Genomic DNA, 24,926 nt, shown 5'->3' with positions numbered 1-24,926 from the left:
AATGTGTTTAATATCCAAGTGGAGAAGTGTTATTTATTTAATCATTTTTTGTGCATTTATCAAATAGCCAACTGTTTTACCAAACTGTGATTATTTTTGTGTGATCCTTCGACACAGTTTTGATGAAGGATCGCTGTAAGCTGTTTTGCCGTGTTGCTGGAACAATGGCGTACTACCAGCTGAAAGATCGGGTCATCGATGGCACCCCTTGTGGACCAGATACATATGACATCTGTGTCCAAGGCCTCTGCAGGGTAAATATTAGTACAGAAATCACTGTCAAATAAAATTCTATTTAAAAAGTAAATATTTCCATTATAACTTACCAAAAGCAACAATATTCAAACCTTTACTTTTTTATACCAATTTCTCTAAGAATATAATGGAATTTGTGTTCACTTCGGTGACAATATGTTGTTGTATTATAACTCAAAAAAATCTTAATGGATTTATATAAGATAAGCAGACCTTTATAAAATGCTAATTAGATTCTCAGCCCCCGATTTGTCAAAATTTGCCAGATCTGTTTTGTACAAATTCTAAGTGTGTACACCTTTCTAAACCTTCTATTTCCACTGTGTTTCATCTCTAGCAAGCAGGCTGTGATCATGTGCTTAACTCCAAAGCCCGAAATGATAAGTGTGGGGTGTGCGGAGGAGACAACTCGTCATGTAAAACTATGGCTGGGACTTTCAACGACGCTCAGTACGGTACGTCATCTCACATATCACTGCGCTGCAGAGGGAGGGAGAGTGCCAAATCTTAATCTTAAGAAAGAATAATGTAAATGCTACCATCCTAGTGGAAGTATAATGTAGCCATCAAAATAATCAATATATTTGTCAGCCTTGATAAGGACAAATGGATGTAAGTTTTTTGTTTTTGTTAAAAAAAATTGTTTATGTAATTATATGGACCAAAAATTGTATTTACGAGAAAACAAAAAAAAAGTTAAAGTAAATTGCTTGTACCAAAACACTGGTGTTCAGGTAGCAAAATTTTAAAAATGCCAAATATCTATATCCATTTTGTAAGGTATAAGCAACTCACTGCTACTCACCTCTTCTGTACTGTTCACTAAAATTCACATTAAAGAGGAGGTATTACACTTCTATGGGCTATTCATCATCATCATATTCATCATGTTACCTTTTATCATTTTGAAAATGCTATATTCACCGAAAACAACATAAACATTTTTTAATTTACTTTAATATTTTTAATTATTGCCCGGGAAAGATTGTAAGATTACTCAAACATGAAACCATTTCAGGGATGTTTAACGAGGGAACGTTATACCATGGTAGAAAGATCTAAAAAGTTTAAGTAAATATATGTATGTATGTGTAGACCCTCAGTCGTCCAGGTCTGATCCATAGCAAACAACGAAGTTAAATCTGTCAACTGGACAAATCTAGTTATCCATTTGTTTGTTTTCTGTAGATGAATTTGCTTGTCTGTTATTGACCAATGTTTCTTTCATTTTTGATTTTCTAACTTTCTGTTAGTTAAATCAATTATCATGTTTAGCCCTAAGAGGCAACTGCTGTTGTGATGTTGGGCTTTGAAAAAATAACTTGACTCCCAGCCCAACCAAAGCTGTGCATCTTGGTCCACCACGTGTCCCCGCAGCAATGCACACCAGGTTAGGCTGGACCTTACAGGGCCTCATCTGCTCATCCTCCCTGCCACAACAGTGCCTCTTCACCACCAACATCGATCCTCAATTTCCGGGCTAGACTCTCAGTGAACATCTTCTACCTGGTCCAACCTTAGGGGTGTCCCTTCTCAGTGTCCTCCTCCAATTTCGAGAGCATGCAGTGGCGGTCAGTGATGACATAAAAGGCATGTTCCAACAGATTCACTGTGCACAGACTGCTCCCTGTGCAGTTTGACCTGCACTCAGATAAACCTGGTCTTTGAATGGCAAGTTCTTCCCTTTGGCTCAACTTGTAGGCCATGTTGTGTGACCTATGCCAGTGTGACCCTCTGGGTTATATCCTGCCCTACAGCACCCCAAAATGCTGGTCAGGTGCTTCTGGGACTAACAAAGGAGGCTGGGATGACCCTTAGCTACGACCGAAACTACTGCAGCAGTGGAGAACCTGGGAAATGAGCTGTTCCTCCCTCAAGTCCTACTTTCCTGTCCTTACCTACTCGGCAGCACCAAGTCTGTAAGAAAAAGGGAGATTCACATATTTTATTGCATGTCCTTATAAAGGCCAAAATGAGCTCACACTGTACATCAAAAACTCATTTCCACTAGTTTGTTTTGGAGTGGATCATTACGAGCCCCAAATGTTTCTACTGTCTAAAGTGAACCATACCACCCCATCTAAGGGATTCTGAAGGGTACTAACTTCCAGAAGGGGGCCAACACGGTACAGCACACTACACAAGAAATGAAATTATTGAGCAAGCAAGAACGCAGACTGAAGACAGGAAAAAGCAGATGGAAACAGAAAATAATATCTCACCAAACGCTGATTTGATGCGTGTTCACAGTTATGGCTACTTTATATGTTAAGCCGTTATGCGTCGCAAAACATATGAAGAACAACATGAACAAAATCCAATGCATTACACAAAGAGAAGTCACCGGAGATGGACCATCATCTGCAGAGGACTACCATCAAGCAGAGATCCTCATCCTGTGAAAAGTTAATAGGAGACATTTCCAAGTCTGGCAAACCTATCAGTCACAACAGTCGCTTCGAAGCACTCTCCCTGAGATGACTTCAATCTCTTGAAGTCATCCGGTTGGGTGTCTTTGTTGCTCTGAAGATCTTCTCCAATCTCCATCCTTTGGTCTTGGATCCAGCTCACTCCATTACCCGCCTGTTTATATAGGACTTTGACAGTCGCCTGCATCACCCAGGACCAGAGAGGGTCTTTGTGGAGATCTGACATTCCTATTGGATCCTGAGAGGTCAGGGAGCAGCTTCCAGAGAACCTGTCCTGAGTATCACAGAGATCCCAACCCAGTGTCTCCAAGATAACAATATGCCTGCCTCTACCTTTACAAGCCTTCATTTTATTTGACTACTAAGCTAATTCTCATTTCCATGGGGTTGTGTAGACTATATGTGTCTTAGCTTATTATTACTTATGCAGTGTATATTATGTTAAAGGGGGGTCTGAGTACATTTATGTTTTTGTAGTTCTGTATTATTTCATGTTTATTATTATTATTGATTTTGGACACTTTAGAGACGCATTTATAGAGACCACACACACACACACACACACCTACCCTTACCTCATCAGTCTGTAACTCTGTGTCAGTACAAGAACCTAACCATCAACACCTGTCTCCTCCTGTCTGAATATCCATCTGGGCTTGAAGAGGTGACACCCTAGAGTAGTGACAGCTTTAAACCCAAACCAGTGCTTACAGTCCGATGAGTTGAGATTCCTACAGAAAGATTTTCTCTTTTCGTCCTAATTATTTCCACCTGTACATATATATCAAATTAATAAATACATTTTCTGCAGCCTATATTTTTAAAGTGATATTTGTATGCAGAAAACCCACTGCTGCACTGCCCAGAAAAATCTGAAATGTGCTCTCATAAAAGGTACTGCATAATACCATTGTCATAATCTTTTGATATACATGACACATGGTGGACTTCAATTGCTCACATGCCTTTCATATTAGGAGCTGATGTCATGTCTGGTAGCAATTTGAGGATGACTTTCAGGAATAACTTCTATTTCTTCTACAGCAAGAGAAATGTTGCATTTTTAGGGATACTTTTCTGTCCATTCCTTCAGTATCACCAGAAAACTGACATCACCTCTTTAAACTCTTTTCCTTAATGGATGTTGCCAGCGAATGCCAAATCCTGATTACGTCTGACCCTTTTAAGCCAGCCAAATTCAGAAGCATTAGCATAAAAGCCTCAGGTGTGGTCCCTCTTTATTTTACTTTGGCACAGAGTCTAGCGTACTGTCCTCATCCATCTGTTTTCTCTCGCATGTGTTTACCAGTAAGGACGGCAAGACTCTATAAAAGCAAGCACCCACATCTTGAATAGAAATTGCGTAATCCTTATAAAGATGACTTGGAGTTTGTCCCTGTGCTTCTGGGATCTGTCTTGTGAGCTGTTTGCCCATTTTAACCTTTCCAGATACAATGAAAAAAGTTCAAAGGGAGAGGCATGATTATAGATAATGGGTTTAACAAGCCTACACAATTGTCTGCAAATCTTTACTAATAGCTGCTGGAGAAGTAATCACTCCCTAACTCTGTGAAGAATAAGTTACAAAGCACCGTTTCTCAAATTATGGTACAAGTACTATTGGTGCTCTATGCTTAGTCGTGTATTGGTTAAGCCATTAATTGGCTTTGTTCCCTTTATGCTTTTTTATGACTCAGTGTAGCTTAGACTGAGAACCTCACTGTGCACTGGTTTATTTATGAGTTTGTAGTGTGTTATATTTTATCTTTTTAAAGAAAAGTGCGTTAAACTGCATTATTCATTATGTAGCCACAGCTGCCTGGGCTAGACTGATAGAAGCAAGGCTGACAATTAACGCCATCGGTCCACCAACTACCACAAAGTAGTTTGAGGTGAACCCCGGCATTCCTCAAGTGCAGCTTTTGCCTTGCGTTTTTCTCTTTAGTGGTGTGTTTACTATTCATTCATGGGTCATTGTGTGGAGGAGGAGGATTGTGATGTGGTCAGGGGTTAAGCTGCAGGGATTTCTCAGGGCTATAGTGTGGACAGTGGGTTTCCTAAAGATGGAGGCTTGGTGAGACTGTATAATAACTTAATTCAATTAGCCTTAATAAAGCATGAACAAACACTTAATGCATAATGAACACATAGTTTATAAAGAATGATACGGGCTTAGTAACTAATTAATTAATGCCCTAACCCCAACCCCTAAACCTCTAAAGTAGTTAGTGATAGACTGATCTTTGTTTAAAAAAAAAAAAAAAGATCATTATAAATTAAGTCTTTGTTCATGCTTTATTAGGGTGAATTAAGATGTAGTTATCATGACTTGTGTATCCCTTTTTAACAACAGAACAAGGTTGCTATGAATTTCCGATGATAACAGAATGAAGCTATAAAACAGAATGAAATGCTGTTAGGTAGATGTATGTAGATGTATTTCAAGTTGGTGTACACTGGATGATATTGCAGTATAAGTGTGTTATAAAATGCAGTTTATTCGTTGATAACTAACACTACCAAACCATGCAGTAGCAAACCAAGTGCTGCCCCCGAGTGGCTCAAGGTGCTAAGCTGCTAATCTTATCATGCTCCCTCTGTCCACAGTGAAAAGCTAAATATAGTACAAAATAATTATAGTGGCCCAAGTCTCAAAATAATTCTGGCCTCACCTTTTGGCTTTCCCATGTTCCTTTACCACTCACCACTGTTCTTCCTGTCAGTCTTCATCTATAAGCTTACTTGTTTTCTTTGTGTTCGTTTATCATGGGACAACAGAGCCAATGTAGTAATTACAGGCCAAAGGTAAGTCCAGGGAATAATTACATATCATTTGATGATCGCTCCTCTGAGGCTAAAACATGGTTCTCTGTGGAATACTTAAGAACATTGAAGTTTTTTGTCGTTTGTGAATCCCCAGTGTCAGATTTTCTTGAGTTGAGTTTCTCAAATGAAAATGCCTTTACTAAAGGTCATCATACTGTGTTGTCTCTGTGTTTTTATGATATTTTAATTTTTTTTATGACACTAACTTTTCATTTAGTACATTTAGTATTTTTAATTTTTGTTTCAATAGTTTTGAAAGTTTCGTTGCTATCTTAAACTTTGCTTTCAGGTCTTAGCACTAAACTGTATTATTGCAAAATATGGTTAATTCCCTGATATTTCTTAACTTTGCCTTGACATTGATTTACTCAAGTTTGCAATGTTTATATCTGCACAATTACTCATTTCATCCATATTTTTTTAGCCTATTTAACATGTATTTAAACTTTTTTTAGGTTATAACACCGTTGTGAGGATCCCGGCTGGTGCCACCAACATTGATATCAAACAAGTCAGCTACTCCGGAAAACCAGAAGATGACAACTACCTCGGTGAGCTCACTTTGTCATTTCAAGGATGTGGTTTGAAGCAGTGAGTATCAAATTGCATGTTTGCTCAAGAAAAGCCATCCTTAGCTTTAAGCAGAAACAGCTCATAAGACATAGTATGTATCACTGGCCTTCACTTCCACTCATTTCAGGTTAATGCCATTATCGCCACATGAGATTCTAAACCACCCTAGACTAAGGGTAAAATGAAGTGAGCTGTCTGAGGGTTTTTTTTTTTTTTTTTATAAAGAAAAGGAAATTTGTGGAAGGAAACCACAAGGGGCGTTGGTGCATATGGTTATGGCATAGAGGTTTGGTTAGGAAAGCAAATGGAGTGTCAACTTCTAGGAAAGATAAATGAGGCAGCAATAGGTGCTAATTAGATGCATGTGGTACCCAGGCTGCATGAAAGTGGATATAGGGGTCCAGGGTGAGACAAGGGTACCAAGTGTGTTTGGGTGTTTTAGAATAGGAGAGAGATTGTCTGCGTGGGCTTTAGACTGGCTCCTGTCAGCTATCAAGGTGTTCTCAGCTCAAAAACACATCTGGTCCTGTTCACACCCTGGTCTGAGAAAGTCTGGCCATAATGTGATTGAATGTGACTATGTCAGTCATAAGCCTGGTTTGAATTTTGGATGCTTTGTCAAATATCATATAGGGCAGTGGCAGGTGCACTCTGTTACTGTGTTCAGACTCAGCCTCTGTAGGTAAATCATACACGTCTGTGAAATGTGTGCTGAATATTCTTTTTCTTGTATATGAGTAATATTAGTCATAAGCATGGATTTAAGATTTGTTTTTATTTCAAGTTTAACATAGTGTTATGCAACTGGTGTAAATGATAATCCCGCTGTGAGATTTCAACCCCTTTGTATCACATGTTTTATCCATGGGCTCCCAACAACATTGACATTGTCACTGCCCTGACAGTCTTTACTGGCAAGCATGCAAATAAAGCTTTACTGACATCATCAATGTCATCAACAACTTTTAAATTTGTTTTAAAGGTCTGTGTAATTTAAACTATCAACAATCTACACTTGGTCCTATACTATTGAAACACACTGTTAGAGTCTACTGTCAGATCTTTGCAGATACTCAGTAAGCCAAGGGCTAGTGTTGTGGAAGAGCAGCAGACCTTAATGTAAACAGCACTGTGACTAGAGAACTAATCACATACATTGTTTTGGTATGCTCTCAAAGAATATAATTAAGTGCATTTTTCTGAGAAGCATATGTTTTGAGGCATTGAAAATGTGGTCATTATTCATATCATGCAGTGGACCATGTCTGGATGTTTATGTACTTGTTTGCTTTGCACTAGTGAATAACCTTTGCTTACAGTTCAATGTCAGTCACACAGGTTAAACCCAAATTACACCAATTTAGAGGTTTTTCACATATGCCCTCTAACAATCGCACAGCAACAACACTGGCAACTCTGATAATGTTTATGCAATAGTGGTGTATTCCACATTGTTTAGACAATAGTGCTGGACCGTCTTAAACAGTCATCACTTATGCAAAAGTATGCCCTTGACATATTGTTTGTGTATTTGTGGTTGCAGCTTTATCTGATGGCAAGTCCAACTTTCTTCTGAATGGGAACTTTGTAGTGGCCATGTTCAAAAGGGAAATCACCTTCAAGGGAACAGTTATTGAATACAGTGGATCTGACACCAAAGTCGAACGAATCAACTGCACAGACCGCATAGAAGAGGAGCTCATTTTACAGGTACCGCCATTCACCCAAATCCACGTTTTACCATGTTTGACAACCCAGACAAAACAGGTACACACAGACAAAATAGGTAAGTCCTTTTAACTTATCTGACCTTGCTTTCTCTTTTGTAGGTTCTGTGTGTGGGAAACCTTTACAACCCAGATGTGCGCTACTCCTTCAATATTCCCATTGAGCAACACAGGGAGCAGTTTCTGTGGGATCCTTTAGGCTCTTGGCTCGAGTGCAATCGCATTTGTCAAGGTATGGGCCGGGGTCTTATGGCTGTTAGGAAAGTAGTAAAGCTGCACAACGGGGTGTAAAATAGACTACATATACATTAACAAGGCAAAAGGTGGGATGATTTTCAAAGGACTCAAGTAAAAATTATTTAATGGTTAATGAAAATAACTATTTAGGTGTAACTGAGTGTGAAGGGTTTAACGTGTGATAAACTATTTCAATATGTTCTCTGGGATGAAACCTCACTTTTACTATAGCTAATAATTTACAGAATGTGTGTTTGTCTGAATGTTGTGATACTTGTTGGCGTGTACCTCTGGAAAAGAAGCTTGTAATCTCTATGGGACATGGATGGTGAATATAAAAAATACAAATATGCAACTAAGGTGGTCAAAAGTCTTGAAAATCATATACTAATCAGTACAAAACTATTATCAAACTAGATACATTTCTTAAATCACATAAACAGGACAAAATTTGACTGTTCAGAATTATCTTGAACTTTATCAGAACTTGAAAAAGACCAGGTAACAAAAAGAAATTACAATTATTTTAAAATTAGCCTACTGTTGGAAAATATATTTTTTTATTATCATTGTGGTCATCAAAATGAGTAGTTTGAAAACACTATATGCAATACTTTTACCCATTCATCCATTGTCTTAAAATGTCCCTGCTCCCTCACACTGACCCTGATATGACCCTGCCTCCATCACATCATCTAACACCTTCCCATTGGCGCTATAACTCAGCTAAGTCCCTCCAATTTCTTTACTAGAACTTAGTCAGTCACCCACGTAGCAGCTGGTCAAGCCCTGTGGGTCAGAGTGCAGAATGTGAACTGGTAAATAGACCACCAAACGCTCACTGATGATAGACTAGCTGCAGTAATGCTGCTTAAACTGGGTCTCATTTTTCCTTGTGTTTTTTCCCACAGGTGAGAGGAGACGAAAGGCCGTGTGTGTGCGTAAGAGTGATCACCTCGAGGTATCAGATCAACGATGCGAACATTTACCAAGGCCAGTCGCTGTTACGGAGCCCTGCAACACTGACTGTGAACTCAGGTGGGAATGACAACATAGAATTCTTTCAATTCATATGTATTTTATTTTCATACAGAGCTGTTCAGTTTTGATCGAGATTCAATTTCTAGCCGTTAATGATATGATTAGATCTTTTTACTATGAGGTCTAGAGTCAGTCCCCTGTCAGTAAGCTTGTAGTAGCAGAGTGACACTTTGGAGGAAATATTTTTGCATAAAATGGCACTGATTAAAAGTTGGTCTTGTTTATGTTCAGGAAATTAACCTCTTTGATATGCTTTTTAAAAGACAAGGTAAAATCACATCAAAAATTGTGACATTTCCCACCATATTTTCATATAATTTTTGTGTAGTAGTTCTCAGATTCTAGTTTATCTTATTAATTTCAGCCGTGCTCTGGTCAGATTAAAATTCTGATGTGAAGACCCGACATAAGCATAACTCTACACACCAACGTTTTTATTCAAGGTGGCATGTAGCTGGCAAAAGTGAATGCTCGGCTAAATGTGGCCCAGGTTACCGCACGCTGGATGTCCATTGTATGAAGTACAGTCAGACGAAGAGGCATACTCAAAGAGCAGAGGCCAGTGCCTGCACAGAAGTATCCAAACCTCAGACCAGAGAGCCCTGCCATGGGGACTGTCTGCTCAAGAGCTGGCAGTACAGTGCATGGTCACAGGTATTATCTCATTGCATTGCTGATTACCGGTACTTAAAATAAAAGGCTGTTTGTGACTTTGGTAGTTAACATCTGATTTCTTATATAGTGCTCAAAGACATGTGGACGTGGGACTAGGAGCAGAGAGTCATATTGTATGAACAATCTGGGTCGCCGGCTTGTGGATAGAGACTGCAATGAGTTCCAAAGAGTGGTCACTGAAATCTGTAATGATCAGCCTTGCCCCAAATGGACTGTCAGCGAATGGAGTGAGGTAAGAGACACATAGTTAGTAAAAAGTAACATCACAGTTTTCACAAGCTTCCACAGCCTACCGCAAAAATGCATGTTTCCAAGGTATCTTTGACCTATAGAACCACCCAGTATGTAAAAAAGAAAAAATATTAGATTGATGTGTTTAATGCCATATTATGGAACACTAAATGCAAATCAATAATGGAAACATACCCACTGGAAACTAATACAGGCAGTGTGGCATCTGAATTCCAATTGAGTTAGATTGATTAATAGGTAGTTAATAATTTGGTTCTAATTAGCTCCTTTTGAAAAGCCTTCATCTCCATTTCTGGTTTTAGTGTTTGGTGACTTGCGGCAAAGGGATGAGACACAGGCAAGTCTCCTGCATGATGCCGACTGGAGGAGAGAAGTTAAGTGACCACCTCTGTGACCAGGCCAGTAAACCTCCGTCTGTGGAGAGCTGTGAGCTGCCGGAGTGTGCATCCTGGCAGGTCGGAGTCTGGGGAGCGGTGAGTCCCACAAATTACACCTTACAATATTATTCCTCTGACACACCAAGGCTTGGGTTAAGGCAGAGTTTGACAGAGGAAATGGGTTTCATGTGTGGCTCATGTCTGCATAGCTTACTGTGTGTGTGCACGTGTGTGTGTGTTGGGAGAGATTGTGTATATTTCACGTTTGTGTGTATTTGTAACTCAATATAGTAGTTCGTAAGGCAGGAGTGTGTTCTAGCTCCAGCTGCTATTTCCTCCTCGGTGCTTTCACTTTAGCCTCATATCCTGTCAGACTAAACCTGACCCCATGGCTCAAACACATAGCTTCCTATAGTTTCCAAGTGTGCTGGTTTGACACTGTTAGCCTAGCTGTGTCTCAAGGACTAAAACAGACATGAATGGATGTCCTTTATAGTCACAGGCTTAATGCCCTCCCATATGTGTTTGCACTGAAACAAATTGTTTTATTTGCAAAGCTGGTACAGATATTACCTTGTTAATGCCTATGTAATTATAAATTGCAGCTCAAATAAACCTTTCTGGTTACACTTCCCCTGCTCTGGTTGGTCTGAGTTAAGAAATGGGTTCAGGTTTAGGGTGTGCAATTAGCAATGCTGGAGTGTGTGAGTGTGTGTGTGTGTGTGTGTGTGTGTGTGTGTGTGTGTGGGGGTGTGTGTGTGTGTGTGTGGGGGTGTGTGTGTGTGTGCATATTCATCTAACATAAGCCTAACTTCAGTAAACTCATGCTTCCTCAAGCCTGGAAAATTGGAACAAATCTGTTAACTCTAGTGAGATAAATTGTAATAATAATAATAATAATAATAATAATAATAATAATAATAATAATAATAATAATAATAATAATAATAATAATAATAATAATAATAATCTTTCTTCACATACAGTCACAACAGAATATAAATTAAAAGACACCGTTTAAAAATGTATCAAGAAAATACAAAAAATTACTCACTGACAAAGGCCTATAAATAAAAGTTGTCAATGAGTTGGCTCAATTATACAAATATTAAAGGTTGCAGTTATTAAGATGAATGTCTACTGCAAACAAAAAAATATTCTAGAAAAAAAAAAAAAAAAAAAATCAATAAAGAATGCCATAACAGACCTTTTCAATTATCTTCTGAAATTCATGAGATTCTTTGATTGTTTTAGCAGTTCATGTTTCAGTCCTCTCTCAAATGTTAATGCTCCTGGAGTTGTTTACAAGGTGCACTCTGAACTTACTTTTTAAAGATATTTGCAAATCCAATCACAATGACCAAAGTAAAAAAGTTTCTCTGCTTGACTAGTTTTCTCAATTTCTGTCGTGTGGTATGTGGTATGTAGTATAACTTTTTTTTTCTTTTCTGCAGTGTGCAGTAACTTGTGGCCATGGCTATCAGATGAGAGCAGTCCGGTGTGTTTCAGGAAACTATGGGGACACAGTGGATGACCGGGAGTGCAATGCTGCTGCCAGACCCAGAGACAGTCAGGTGCAACAACTGGACTCATTCTCAAGTTTATACATTGAATGTTTAAGGAAGTAGACAAACCCATGCCCGTCAAAATGTTTAAACCCCAAAAATGCATTCAAATTTATCACATCCATGTATTTTTACTGAACCAGAGATGATATCCTCTTTTCCTGTTAGGCAATAATTCTATAAATGTAGATGTTTCCAATGTAGTCTCACATTCTACAGTTAGCTGTATCGTTTTAGGAGTTCCTTGACAGACATGGGCACTAAAGCCTCTGTGAACTACTGAACCTGGTTTACCGGGTATATAATCTATCACAGATGTGTGGATTAGAGTTGCTGGCACCTTAATATACTGTATGTATACTGTACATATATTTCAGTGATTATTTATCATATCTGTATGTCACGTTCTTGCGATGGGAAAACTCAAAATGTAAGATATGTACGTTATCATTGTATGTAGGATTGTGAGATGCCAGCATGTCCATGGGCCGCCCCTCTTCAGAGCACCCCACGTCCAGAGAACTCAGTCCAGCTTCTGACCCAGTGGAGATACGGCTCTTGGACTGCTGTAAGAACAAATCATGAATTCACCACACACAGGCTGCAGGTTTAGATTAAAAGATATATATATATATATATATATATATATATATATATATATATATATATATATATATATATATATATATATATATATATATATATATATATATATATATATATATATATATATACACACACACACACACACACAATACACAATGTGCATTTATTACTAGACAATGTATGCTATTGTTTATTGACATGAGTTGCTTTGGAGAGTGATTGCATTCTGGTTTCGAGACTCTGGCAGTCTGTTAAAAAAAATTACAAAGTATGTATATTTCTCCATGTCTGCATTTCATATATCACTATGATCCAACAACCATTGTTTCCTGTGTTTACCAGTATAAGGTTGGCATACAACATTTATACTGTTTACATCCTAGCATTCCTTCCAGAGAGGACATTTTATACTGAGCCTTGATCCTGTCTGGCATTGTCTCTTCTACCCCCTACCGCATTAGAACATTTATACCCACATACACTGACTCTGCTGTCTGCTACTCTGAGGCCCCTCTGTCTCCCTGATACTTTTGCATTGTTACTGGCTGCAAATGAAAACCAGATTTCATCTAAACACAAGTCTACGGTTTCTAAGATTGAATCCCTGTCTGTCAATCCTGAAGTCGGTGTGAGCTCACATGTCAAAGAGGCCAATGTCAGTGTGGTCCAAAAACACACATGTACACTACTGCCATCGAGTTTGTGTGAAATCAGGGTATTTAGAGTGTCATTGATATCACCAAGATATTAGCATTCCCATTATTATGTCTGGAGCCATTTGATTGCATTAGGTTTTCATCCAGTCAGAAATGTTTGCAATCTTCTTTGAAATGAAGGAAGTGCACCTATAGGTAAAGGTTGATCAGGAAGTCATCTGAGGACAACACTGGGCAAGGCAAAACCCTAAAAGCAATCAGTGTAGGTGAACAAGTGTGATCCGTGTTTAAATGATAATAGCAAGTTTAAAAATAAATGCAGACATAAATCTGAAAGGTAAGGTAACATTAAGCTGTGATGAGCTGTGCTTAAATGAAATTGCATCCAGATCTCATCCAATTAGTCAATATAACAGTTAAACAACTAGTGTTTTGTTTGAAGGCTGTTTCATAATTTTATGTACTTTTTGTTTGTTTTCCATTGAGTCATAAAGCCATTGTGGAATAAAAGCAATGATTAGTTTTAAGTGGTCAGGTGCTTTATTTGTCACAACAAAATTGACCAGAAAATTCACATGTGCAAAATGTTACAAAAAACAAGTCAAGTCAATTTGTCCTTAAGCATATATCACAAAAAACACTGGGATTGGTCTAACAGGTATCCACACAGGGGTTTGTAATCAGAAACACCTGGCTGTGATCAGGAAGCAGGTTCGTAACGTCACCAACTACTGGAGTCAGCACACACTCTTTTATGACACGCTCAGTTTTTGACCAGAAAGCTGCAAATTTACTTAGGTTGCCCTAAAATAGTCAAAAGATTACAAGGAACAGGAGATGATGCTATTAAAACACCATATGCACAGCTTAGTAGCAGAATTTAACATTTAGTTCCCCTTTAATTAAACAGGTTGCAGCATTATTGCAACCTCTTTAACACTTTGTCTAGACGCTTAACTTCTACGTACCTTTGTTGTCTGCAGTGCTCAGTGTCCTGTGGCAAAGGGAAGCGCGCCCGTTATGTCAGTTGCCGAGATGCTCAAGGAGGTGTGGCTGACGAATCTCACTGTGCTCACCTACCCCGGCCCCCGGAGAGCTCCTCATGCTTTAGCCCCTGTGGACAGTGGCGCGCTGGGGAGTGGTCTACTGTGAGTAACAACCACAACACTGTGTCCAATCAATACAGATGTTTTTAAAATCTTTTTTACGCTAGGAGAGCACTTTTCCTGGAACTTAATGGCTATTTGGTACAGCTGGGATGTCGGATACTTAAGACCGGACTTACACTGATTAGCCTGCAGTTTGTGGGAAGTGGGGTTGTCTAAGGACCCTGAAATAATTTATATGGATGTACAAGTAAAATTATTTACATATACATGGAATGTCTCTGAGGACATAAGGGTCATTCCAACTCATGGCTCAGGGAAGAATGCAGCAGATCCAAGCACAGAGTTTTTTGTTTGTTTTATGACGAATCCTGTAAAGCTCCACCATATTCACTGTGATTTGTTCTGATTTCTTCTAACCCAGCACTCAACCTTGTCTTATCTTTGCAGTGTTCAGTGACCTGTGGAAGTGGCCGAACCAGCAGGCAGGTAGTATGCTCAAACTACCATCGTCCAGTGGATCAGTCTTTCTGTGACCCAGATGAGAAGCCCTCGTCAGAACAAGACTGCACTGCTGCCCCCTGCCCCTCTGTATACCAGCGCCAGCGCATCGACCAGCCCTATGGATACCCCCACGACCCGGGACGCCATCCTGGTCACAACACTTGGAACGTGCCCTCAGCAGACAACCAATGGAGGACAGGGCCGTGGGGAGCAGTAAGTCATTGCAAATGTCTCTAATGCTCTGTAATGAATGCAGTTTTCTTCATTGTGTATATGTAAGAGTCTCTGTGTTTTTATCATGGCCTACATTATTCTTATACATAAACATGTTCTTGTGAACATTTGCACTTTGCATATGTTATGAGGCCAGTCATGGTAATGCATTTTAGGAACAGCGCCAAGTGGTAGACTCCAGTGTGTACAAAGACTGAAGATTGTATACAGTATATTAACAGTTTGTGTTAGCTAGCACATTCTAGTACAATTCCACTGTAGACTACTGGATTAAATAATATTGTATAATATTTTAAGCTACATTCCTAGTTTGTGGAAGTGACTGAAAGATAGTAGCAGGTCTTTCCTTTCCTTTAGAATCATTGATATGTCTGCCGGATAGGCTTTAGAAGTGTTCCTCTGAAGTTCATAAGAGGGCCATTGTTCTGATGTGATCTGTGCAGCAGAGGTGCTGGTAAATCTCATGTAATGAAGCTGACCAAAGGCAGTGCTGTTAAAGCTCAGTCAGCCTCCCTCACACCGGGGCACTGAGTGTGCTCACCCCTGCTGACACTGGAGATGTGTCATGTTAATTGGATGCAGAGTGTACCTACTGCTCTGTTCAAGGCTGTACTGCTCAGTCTATGAGACTGTCCTTCGCGCCTGATGTTTTCCATCGCACAAAGATAATGTTTAGCAGCACAACCAAACTGTGCCTTGATATGAGACATACAACATTTATAGAGCTACAATTCTGTTTGGTGACTGTTGTGGTTTGGAAGTAAGGCAAATCTGTTTGTACTTACTACGAGACTTTTTACTTCAGTTAGGCAAAAAGTTCTCATTATTAGTAAAAGTGAAAATGGCATTCATGATGCCAATATGGCATAATAAATTATGAATGGACGATGGACGTGAATAATGTACACCTATTTGTCTTTTTCTTTTTGATGAGATCTGGCTGTTTGATTATAGCGTGATGTGTGAGTGTAATTTTATTTTAAGCTGCGGGCAGTGAGCAAAAGACAAATTTCCCCTTGGGGATAATAAAGTTTATCTTAATATTAATGTTTTTCTTTGTGTCTCCAGTGCTCAAGTACATGTGAAGGAGGCTTTCAGAGGCGAGTGGTGGTGTGTCAGGATGCAGATGGGCGAAGCAACAGCTACTGTGATGAAAGGGTTAAACCTGCAGAGTCCAAAAGCTGTGACTCTGGACCATGCCCGCTCTGGAACTATGGCAGCTGGGGAGAAGTAAGGCTGACTCTGAACTTAAGAAATAATCCTCAGCATAATAACACAGAGTAAACATGTCATTGTTTTTCACTCATCAGTGCACTCAAACCTGTGGAGGGGGGAGGAAAACACGCCTGGTGGTGTGCCAAAGGCCCAGTGGTCAAAGGCTGAATGAATACAACTGTGATGTGCTGGACAAGCCCCCAGACATGGAGCAGTGCAATCTACAGCCCTGCCCAGGTTCTGCCTCCTGGCACCGCAGACCATGGAAGCCGGTACGATAGTACTACCTTACCTTTATATTGTTATTCTCTTAGATGCCATTGTTGGCACAGGGTCTAAATGAGCTCAGACCTCTGTCTGCTAGTGTTAATACTGCCCAAAATTGTAGCTTAATGAGCTGAACACTGGGTTTACTGTAAAACATCACTAGCCGGCCTTGGTCAGCCAATGTAGACTCCCAAGAAAGGTGCTAATCTAAAAAAAGAAACAAAATGCTGCTTCACATATATGTAGGGTGAGTACAGACACATTTGGACTGCGGCATGTATTGACTATCAGGCTATATATTTCTGGACATTGAAGTCCACCACTGTGACATTTCTCATAAGGCAAAACTTTGGAAATATTTATTTCACCTGTTCAGTGAAGTAAATGTTTTGATGTTATTGCTGTCATCCAGTTGTATCAGAAGTACACAATTGTACATTTGTGTATAAGAGTTAATACTTTATTGATTATTGTTTGATTCTCTGTACAGTTATGAGTTTAATTTTGAAGTAGGTAGTTTTTATATGGTATTTAATATTTTTGTTGGTGCTCTCTCAGTCAGACCTCTCGTTTACCTTTATTAAAAAAAAAATGTACAGAGGAAAATATTAGTATCACTTTGCTAAATTTAAAAAGTGTAGCAATATTCAATTTAAAATAGAAGCATTTACATACAGTTTAACGGTGCACTGTGTAACTCTGGCGGCAGGTCCGCTATATGCACGTCTCAACGTGTTGTTACTTTCCCTTGAATGTTCAGTAGTATGGCATTTAGCTTGTCTGTCTGCACAGAGACTGGCATGTTACACTACCAGGCCAATTTACAGGACAGATATGTGGAAAGGTGACCCCAGTGACAATAAGAATGCACATTTTTCAAGTTTAGCTTTTCTTTTTTTTTGTTTTTTACACAGTAACGACTGATTAGTTTAATGCCATACTGTGAAATATTCCAGGCAAATAAATAACATATTTATGGAGACAAAATGGGAGTGGACAGCTCACCAGAAAAGTTACATAATATACCTTTTAAATTAGTATCCACCATTCACTCTTGAAAACAGTACTCTTCTCTCTAAGTGATACCTTAGATCTTGTGGTGCATATTGTGGTACTAATCTGTGGGTAAAGCCATAGCCTGTAACAATGATGCACAAACATCACCAACCTCATATCTGTGAAACATCGCTTTTAGGTGCTATTTCATCATTTTACTAGTTACAGTGTAGAGCCTATGCAAACATAGCTGTATCATATATTGTAATTGTAACAGTGTGGTGCAGTCTGCAGCATTTATCTTCAGAATAAGGCTCTTTGGCACATTTGTGTTATACCAATCAAAGCACACAGATACCTCCTCCACTGTTATTCCTCTGGCCAGTTTGTGTACTTTTGAAGGATTTATTCAAGACATAACTATTATTTATTTGTTTACAACTTGTTTCCTTGTTGCAGCTTTAACATGGTCAGTCATTATTATGAAACCAAAAGTAATGATCTTTTTGCCCAGTATAACTAACCGCTATGTCTAGTGCCAGTGCATTTGAAAAGTAACTCAGTTTTCACATGCTTTGTTTCATGATGCTTTGACTTATTGACACCTAGTGGGTTTGTAAGAGCAACATGACCTCCATATTAGCAGACACGGGCTTAGCTGTTGTCTTCACAGAATACAATACTACACTCTGTGTAGTGATTAGAATGTGAACTTTTGCATGACAGAATAGTTTAGGAAATTGTGACCGCAATAAAAATAACTTAACATTTTGATATCTCAGACAGGACAGTCCTTCTTAAAAAAGAAAACAAAAAACTGTCCCATTTTGCACAACTGCCAAGATCTCAATATTGCCTTATCTTTTCATATGTTGTTTTATTAATGTTTTATTTTGCTATTTATTTCTAAAACAAAAACAGAAAATCCTACCTGTTGATTTAGTCTTGTTGTTGTAAATATTATTAAAGAAACATTAATGTGACATTTGTGTTGTTTTTGCAATGCATGCTCCTTATCTATTTAGATGTCATCAATGACAAGAGTAGACATGGGGTACAACACTTAAAATTTGACTTTATTTGTAAAACTTTCCAGCGCAGAGGTTTGCTTTAGTTCAGGAACAAAAGTCTTAATGAAAACTTGACATGTGACCCATTATTAAATCGACATACTTATATATCGTATGCTCTCAATGTCTGCACATAGCTGTGTCCAATAAGGCATAAAATTACTTTTCAAGCGCATGCTTCAAATAAACTTTAGCCCAGTTTGGCACATCTGTTTACCATTGTGATAATGGACCTCTTTGTAATGTGTTTGGTATGAGTCACATATTTTTACTACACCATACCAGTAATTAGTGTTAATTCAGACTAGCAAGAATTATACTAAAACTGATTAACATAACACACTTATAAACATAATGCTAATGTTATTTAGTTATCTTTCATCTTCTCTTACTGTAAGATTTCAAATGAACATCATCACCATAATTGTGCATCGGTCAACAAATAAATGTATTACTCTTATTTTCCATAAAATGTATTTTATTTCTGACAGCTTCATCTTTGTCAAAATATACAATGCATAAACAAAGAGTTATTAGGCTTAATATATCTCTTAATCTTAGTTACATAACATTGCCATCACGTCTCACACTTACCTTATGCAATGGCCTCATTAGATGGTTACATTCTTCAAACCACTCCAACCACTCAGTCATACTGTATTATCTATTCTGTTTGTTGTAAGATTCCTCCCATTGTTTGATTATTTTTGAAATATTTTGTTTATCCTAACAAAATTGATTGATTGATGAATAGATTTTTATTTATTTTTTTGGCAACATTGAAAAGAAATGACACAAGACAATGAACACGTTTATTTGACATATACTAAAGCATAAAGAGCACAGTCAGACATGATAACACAACATACCATTAGGAATAGCAAATGTCATTAACTAATGGAAACTTCCTCAAAAACACATTTTAAATATCAACAAGAAGACTGTGTTAAATTAGGGCTCCATTATAAGAATTTATGCTTGTTTGTGGCTAAGTAAAACATACCATTTCCTGTTGGGAGCGGGTTTCCCATGCTGCGGATGAGGGGGTGAGAGGATGGGGGTGGGGGGGTGGAGTGGTGCATCTGTGGACCAATCAGGCTTTAAATGAAACCCACATGCCCCACTTTGACATACTTGACTCGGGCCCAGGGCAGCCCTGTCACCCTGGGGTCACTTGCGGTGGTTTGGGCTGGCACATCTGTTTCTCGACGTTGCCCATATGCCACTGTGCCCCCCCCCCCAAATTAGCATGGATCTAGCCATGGCTTTGGTTTGAATTTGAGACCAAATATAGTGTTTCATTTGAGCCTTTAAGAGAAAGCAAAGTTGGTGATTTGCTGGGTAAAAAGTCAAGTTTAAGACATACAATCAAGGATTAGGAAGAAGACAAGCACATGTTGTAAGATGTTATGTGACAATTTAACCCCAGGTCAAGCTGTTGAAACCCCGCCATCTTGAACTCTCATTCAGAATTTTTACTGGAATACATTAACAAAGACTTTGATGTCACAGTACTGAGCCAAAAGGCAACAATGGATATATCAATATTGGACCAAAAATGTCAAGAGGCCCTTGCAGAGCTTGGTTCTCAAATCCAAATAAAAAAAAAAAAATCGCAAAGGTGCACTGTGTAATATTTCTAATGGTAGGACCGTCACCTGCTTGTCCCCATGGAGATGGTATTATTTTGTCTAGACTGTACCACAGTATGGCATTAATCTCCAGCCATATAGAGGCCCGAGTATCAGGAGCAATAACAACTAGAATCTGATAAATCCAAAATAGATAAGTTTAATGCTATACTGTGGAAAACAAGTTGGTGACTTTGCACTTTGTGATAGGAAAAGACTAATCCTTCATTCCAACCAAAATAAAAAATATTAAACTAGCAAACAACATTTATCACACCTTACACGTTTCCACAGTGCTGTCAAATATGTGTCTTAAACTCATAACTTTACATAGGATATTGGGATAAGTTAAAACAACCTGCTATCTCCTGGTTGTTGTTTAGTGACAGATGCGGCATTACAAAATGAAAAAACACAGGGTGTGAAAGCCTGGAAACGTTTAGGTTGGTCTAACCCAGGCCCGTGCGCTGATACTGAGCACAGCTGTATACTCTGACATTGGCGCTGGTGTCTGGTTTGCCTCAGCTCTGTCACTGAAGTCTTTCTGAGTGCTTGTGGAGTTGCTTCTTGGGCTTAGATGGAGATTCATAATGTGACCTACACAGACTCACTGGGGCCCACTGCTATTTGGACTTGTCATTGTTATCAAGGTGATGGAGTGAAATGAAGCCGGAGAGCCTGAGGAAAAGACTTTTTGTTATTATGAGTGGCAGTGATAAATGTTGAAAAAATCTCTTTAGCCTTTAACATTCTGGTACATTTACCTGTTCCTTCCAGTTTGATTACCTGAAAATCTCTTACTGTTTTAGGGGAAACACTTTCTACCACTTTTTTCTTCATTTATTTCCATGCTGTGTTTAAGTACATGTGTAGTTGTAGTAACATATTTTTTTATTTACTGGCCTTATTTCAGATCTGGGGAAATATATATATGTATATTTTTTCTGACAAGATTTGCAATTGCTATTAGATTTGCATTATGTTTAAAAAGTAGGATTCTGCTCAGGGTACACTTTGCAAACAACTCCAGGAGCAGTAACGTTAACTTAAAAATAAAATGATAAACTATCACAGGAATTCCTTGATTTCATCCCTCATTATTGCAGTAAATACTAGTAGTGCTTTCCAATTGAACTTGGCGAAATACTTTGAAAGCGTCCTATGCATCCATCATAACTGACCGTTGAATTACTTTTGTTTTCCTTGTGCCATTACTAAGTTGTGGAGCCCCATTTTAAAGTCCTACAGTTTTGACATTTTCCTCTGGGATTCTGAACACACACCATTTTCTCTTTTGGCCAAATGTCAGCTCACTTTTATGTCTCTATTTAATGTTTAGTTTTCCTTTGAGGCAAGCTTAGGGTCAAGATCTTGTATTCTTCTGAGCTTTCCCATACTCCCTGGTGATGTCTGATTACAACCACAGCTGTGTAGCATTTAGCATCAAACTGACATTTTTGAACATTTAAGTTGTAAAAAATCTCCTTAACTTTCACTGTAGTTAACGTAATTTTTACATGTTGCTATGAGTCAGGCCAGGAGTTTGGTGGACATATTTTGGGGCTGTTTTGTCATTTGTTGACATATGGTTCCTCGAGGTATCCTTTCTGAGTGGTGTTGACTTAAAAGGAAACAGGGCTGAGGAAACTGTATATGTCTACTCAACAGTGTGTTTATTTAACTCTATGGTAATGGCAAAGTCAAACGTTGGCATCTTAGCATAATCTCTTTTTTTTTTTTTTTTTTTTTTTTTTTTACAAATGATTGATGCATGCTACAGGTTTTGTGATGTTTGGTTGTAAACAGCATTTCTAGAAAGGAAACTATTCTCACTGAATATTAACAACATTAGATTACATTAAAATGCAACGTGCTGGTTTCAATTGTGGCCTTGTTCATGTCAGAGGTAATGTTTTTAATCTGTTTTAAACTACTTGAAGATGTTTATCTCCTAATCAGATCCAGGCTTTATAGATTGTGACTATGCAATCCACTCACACAGGAGACCATCGTTTGACATTTTTGGGCCATTCCTAAGCTAAAAAATCAACAGAGAAATGGGCTGTCAGCAGGGGCATTCTGTGTGAAACCAATAATAATGTATTAATAAAGTATACTATATTACACTAAAATGTTGTAAAAGTTGCTATTTGAGGAAACAAGAAAATAATTAACTAAATCTGACAACATAGAACATGACAAACTTTTGTCTTTTTGTCTTTTGTCCTTTGTTCTTACCAGCTCTTGGTGTTGTGCCTCTGAAAACCTAGATGTTCAGTCTCATTGGCTGATGTCCTGTTTAAGGAAACATTAGAGAACACGATGATTCTGATAATTGCACTGCTTACCTCTGCTCCAGTACCAACAAGATCAGGGACTGATGTTTGAGCCCCTGACAAAATATAAAAAAACACATGGTTTATTCCTAGACTCCGCTCTGTGTAGGCTACAGTTTGTGAATTTATTCTTGCTCCAGGTCAGTGCTCGGTGCCTTTGAAGACACTGGCTGCAGACACCATATGCCTCATATTATCCTGCACTTGCTTTTGCCACCACTGGAATTTAACCCTAGTACAGTCAAACCTTTACATTAGTTGTAGTTCAATGACCTGTTATGTTTTGGTTGTAGGCACTAACAGCACAACATATGCATTTTTATTGAATCAACCACAATCTCCAATGCCAATTATTATTATTAAAACAATTACGACAAGTTAATAAAATATATTTCTAGATGAATTTTTATTTATATCTTATCGCGTCTCCGTTTACAGCCATATTGGTGTCAATTATGGCTCTATTTGAATCCTTATGGTTAGCAGTACAAGCCCACTCCTCTTGTACCATGCTCAGTCCACACATATATATAACCAGGAAACTCCTGCATTGTTTCATTAGAAATTAGCTCTGAAATGCACTCTGACTGTGTTGTGATAGAACTCTGAAGGGGTAGTGACTTAGCACGGGGAGCAAGATAAGCAGGGGCTGAGCGTGTCAAAAATGAAACTGAAACTAATGAAACATTTTAACACGCTGTTTACGGCAAATATAGCATTTTCAAAAGAATAAAAAGTATGTGTTAAGTGAGTCTTTACTAAACCTGAATAATTCTTACTAAACTATTTGTTCATAATGAATCCGGTCTTTAGGGTTTATTAAGACTAAGACTAAGAGTGTAGTTATTATAAAGTGGTACTGGCATAACTATAAATGCTGTACAATTCAACGTTAATATGGGGGCCCAGTTCCACAGACTCTGTCGCCTTCTACTACGCCCCAGATTGTGGGCCAAATGCAGTTCGTCCTCCACTAATGAAAACAACGAGCTTGTTAATGTAATGTTATTTTAGTTTTTCTTTGTTTTTATAGCTTCACCATTAAGCCTGGTTTTAAGGGTAACCCCAGCTTTTATGTCCATCCAAACATTTTACAAGCACAATTATAGGGCTTAATTGTTTTCATGCAGCTCTCATTGAAACACATGTAAAACTTTGGAGACTGCTGCTTATGTGAAGGTACATTGTAATAAGGGCTTGTTCTGATCACGATGTTGATTGAAACAGAGATATTTAAACTCAGGTCTTGGATGCCTAATGCGTTCCATGTGTGGTGTTAGTTTACCTGTTAGCAGAGGGAGGGGTCACGTTGAGGTTGCCGCCTGTCAGTCCTGCAGAAAGATATGGATCTCAAAAGAGCATATGATATCAGAGGGATTATGTTGTTACAAGTACCAACTTTTCATTCCTAAAATCTCCCTGAGACCATGTAGCACAAAGTTAGTTTAACCAATTATTACATCTCACATGTGTTTGGCTGTAGTTCAACTTTGTGCCAAATGGAAAGAACTTATGTCATCCCATTTTATAGTAATCCATTTAATATCTAGGATTTTAAGACCTTTAAGCTTCCAAATCGTGTGAAATGATTTGTGAGGTTGATGTGGGAGGTCAAATATATCTCAATTGCAAAGTAATATTATACAAGGGATTATGTAGTGTAAATATTTCAAGCCTTTCTGATCTTTCAAATACTTTATTTTAAAAAATAAACTTGAGGTTGTCACAGTGAATCAGCACAGCTTCTTCCTCATTGTGAGTTTTACCAATCTAATTTTATTTATTTTTACTCTGGATGCCCTTCCTGATACAGTCCATTCTTCTATTTATCTGGGTTTAGGAATGACACAAAAATACAGTTTGATTATGATACAAACTATGAATAAATACAGCCATCTAAATACATCAGTCTAGTTCAATGTTTTTCAGTAAAGCTTTAAAGTTCAGACAAAAAGCTAGAACAAAACTACATTAGCTGTACAGAATTGCATCTTAGCTGTCAGAAGTAAGTGAGAAGTCTTACCTGAGTGCTCGTGGTGTTGATTAAAGTGCTTTGGCCTGTGACGAAGCAGCTAGGGTCCTGCGTTGTTGCCCTTTCGTCTTCCTCAAAGCCAGACCTGTCCCGTGCACCCTGTCCCACTCGCTGCCAGTCCTCCGCTCTCCTGCCCCATCCTTGATTAACTAATAGCTGACAGATGATCTTCGCCAGGCTGGTAGGAGGAGCACTTCAATGTATAGCCTTTTTCTCATAGATATAATTCAGCTCTGGAGTGAGGCACGTATGGCTGCGATTTCCTTTTTTCCTGTGTGTTTTTTTCTCCCTTCTCTCTTCTACTTTTACAGCGGAA

General features: G+C 38.5%; 1 protein-coding gene across 1 annotated transcript in view; it reads left to right on the top strand.

The window, feature by feature from the left end:
* The window catches only part of LOC117372245 (A disintegrin and metalloproteinase with thrombospondin motifs 20-like), a 69,067-nt gene that overhangs the window by 32,260 nt on the left and 11,881 nt on the right, over positions 1-24,926 (top strand). Inside the window, exons 14-28 of the mRNA XM_033968016.2 lie at positions 118-254; positions 593-710; positions 5,966-6,061; positions 7,627-7,793; positions 7,913-8,042; positions 8,959-9,085; positions 9,532-9,742; positions 9,831-9,995; positions 10,318-10,488; positions 11,847-11,966; positions 12,418-12,525; positions 14,203-14,367; positions 14,776-15,042; positions 16,132-16,293; positions 16,374-16,550. Of these exons, the coding sequence (XP_033823907.2) occupies positions 118-254; positions 593-710; positions 5,966-6,061; positions 7,627-7,793; positions 7,913-8,042; positions 8,959-9,085; positions 9,532-9,742; positions 9,831-9,995; positions 10,318-10,488; positions 11,847-11,966; positions 12,418-12,525; positions 14,203-14,367; positions 14,776-15,042; positions 16,132-16,293; positions 16,374-16,550 (2,321 nt within the window). The remainder of the gene's footprint in view (positions 1-117; positions 255-592; positions 711-5,965; positions 6,062-7,626; positions 7,794-7,912; positions 8,043-8,958; positions 9,086-9,531; positions 9,743-9,830; positions 9,996-10,317; positions 10,489-11,846; positions 11,967-12,417; positions 12,526-14,202; positions 14,368-14,775; positions 15,043-16,131; positions 16,294-16,373; positions 16,551-24,926) is intronic.

Source organism: Periophthalmus magnuspinnatus, chromosome 6 (assembly GCF_009829125.3).
Source record: "Periophthalmus magnuspinnatus isolate fPerMag1 chromosome 6, fPerMag1.2.pri, whole genome shotgun sequence".
Classification (NCBI taxonomy): Eukaryota; Metazoa; Chordata; class Actinopteri; order Gobiiformes; family Gobiidae; genus Periophthalmus; species Periophthalmus magnuspinnatus.
This window is presented reverse-complemented; position numbering and strand designations above follow the sequence as displayed.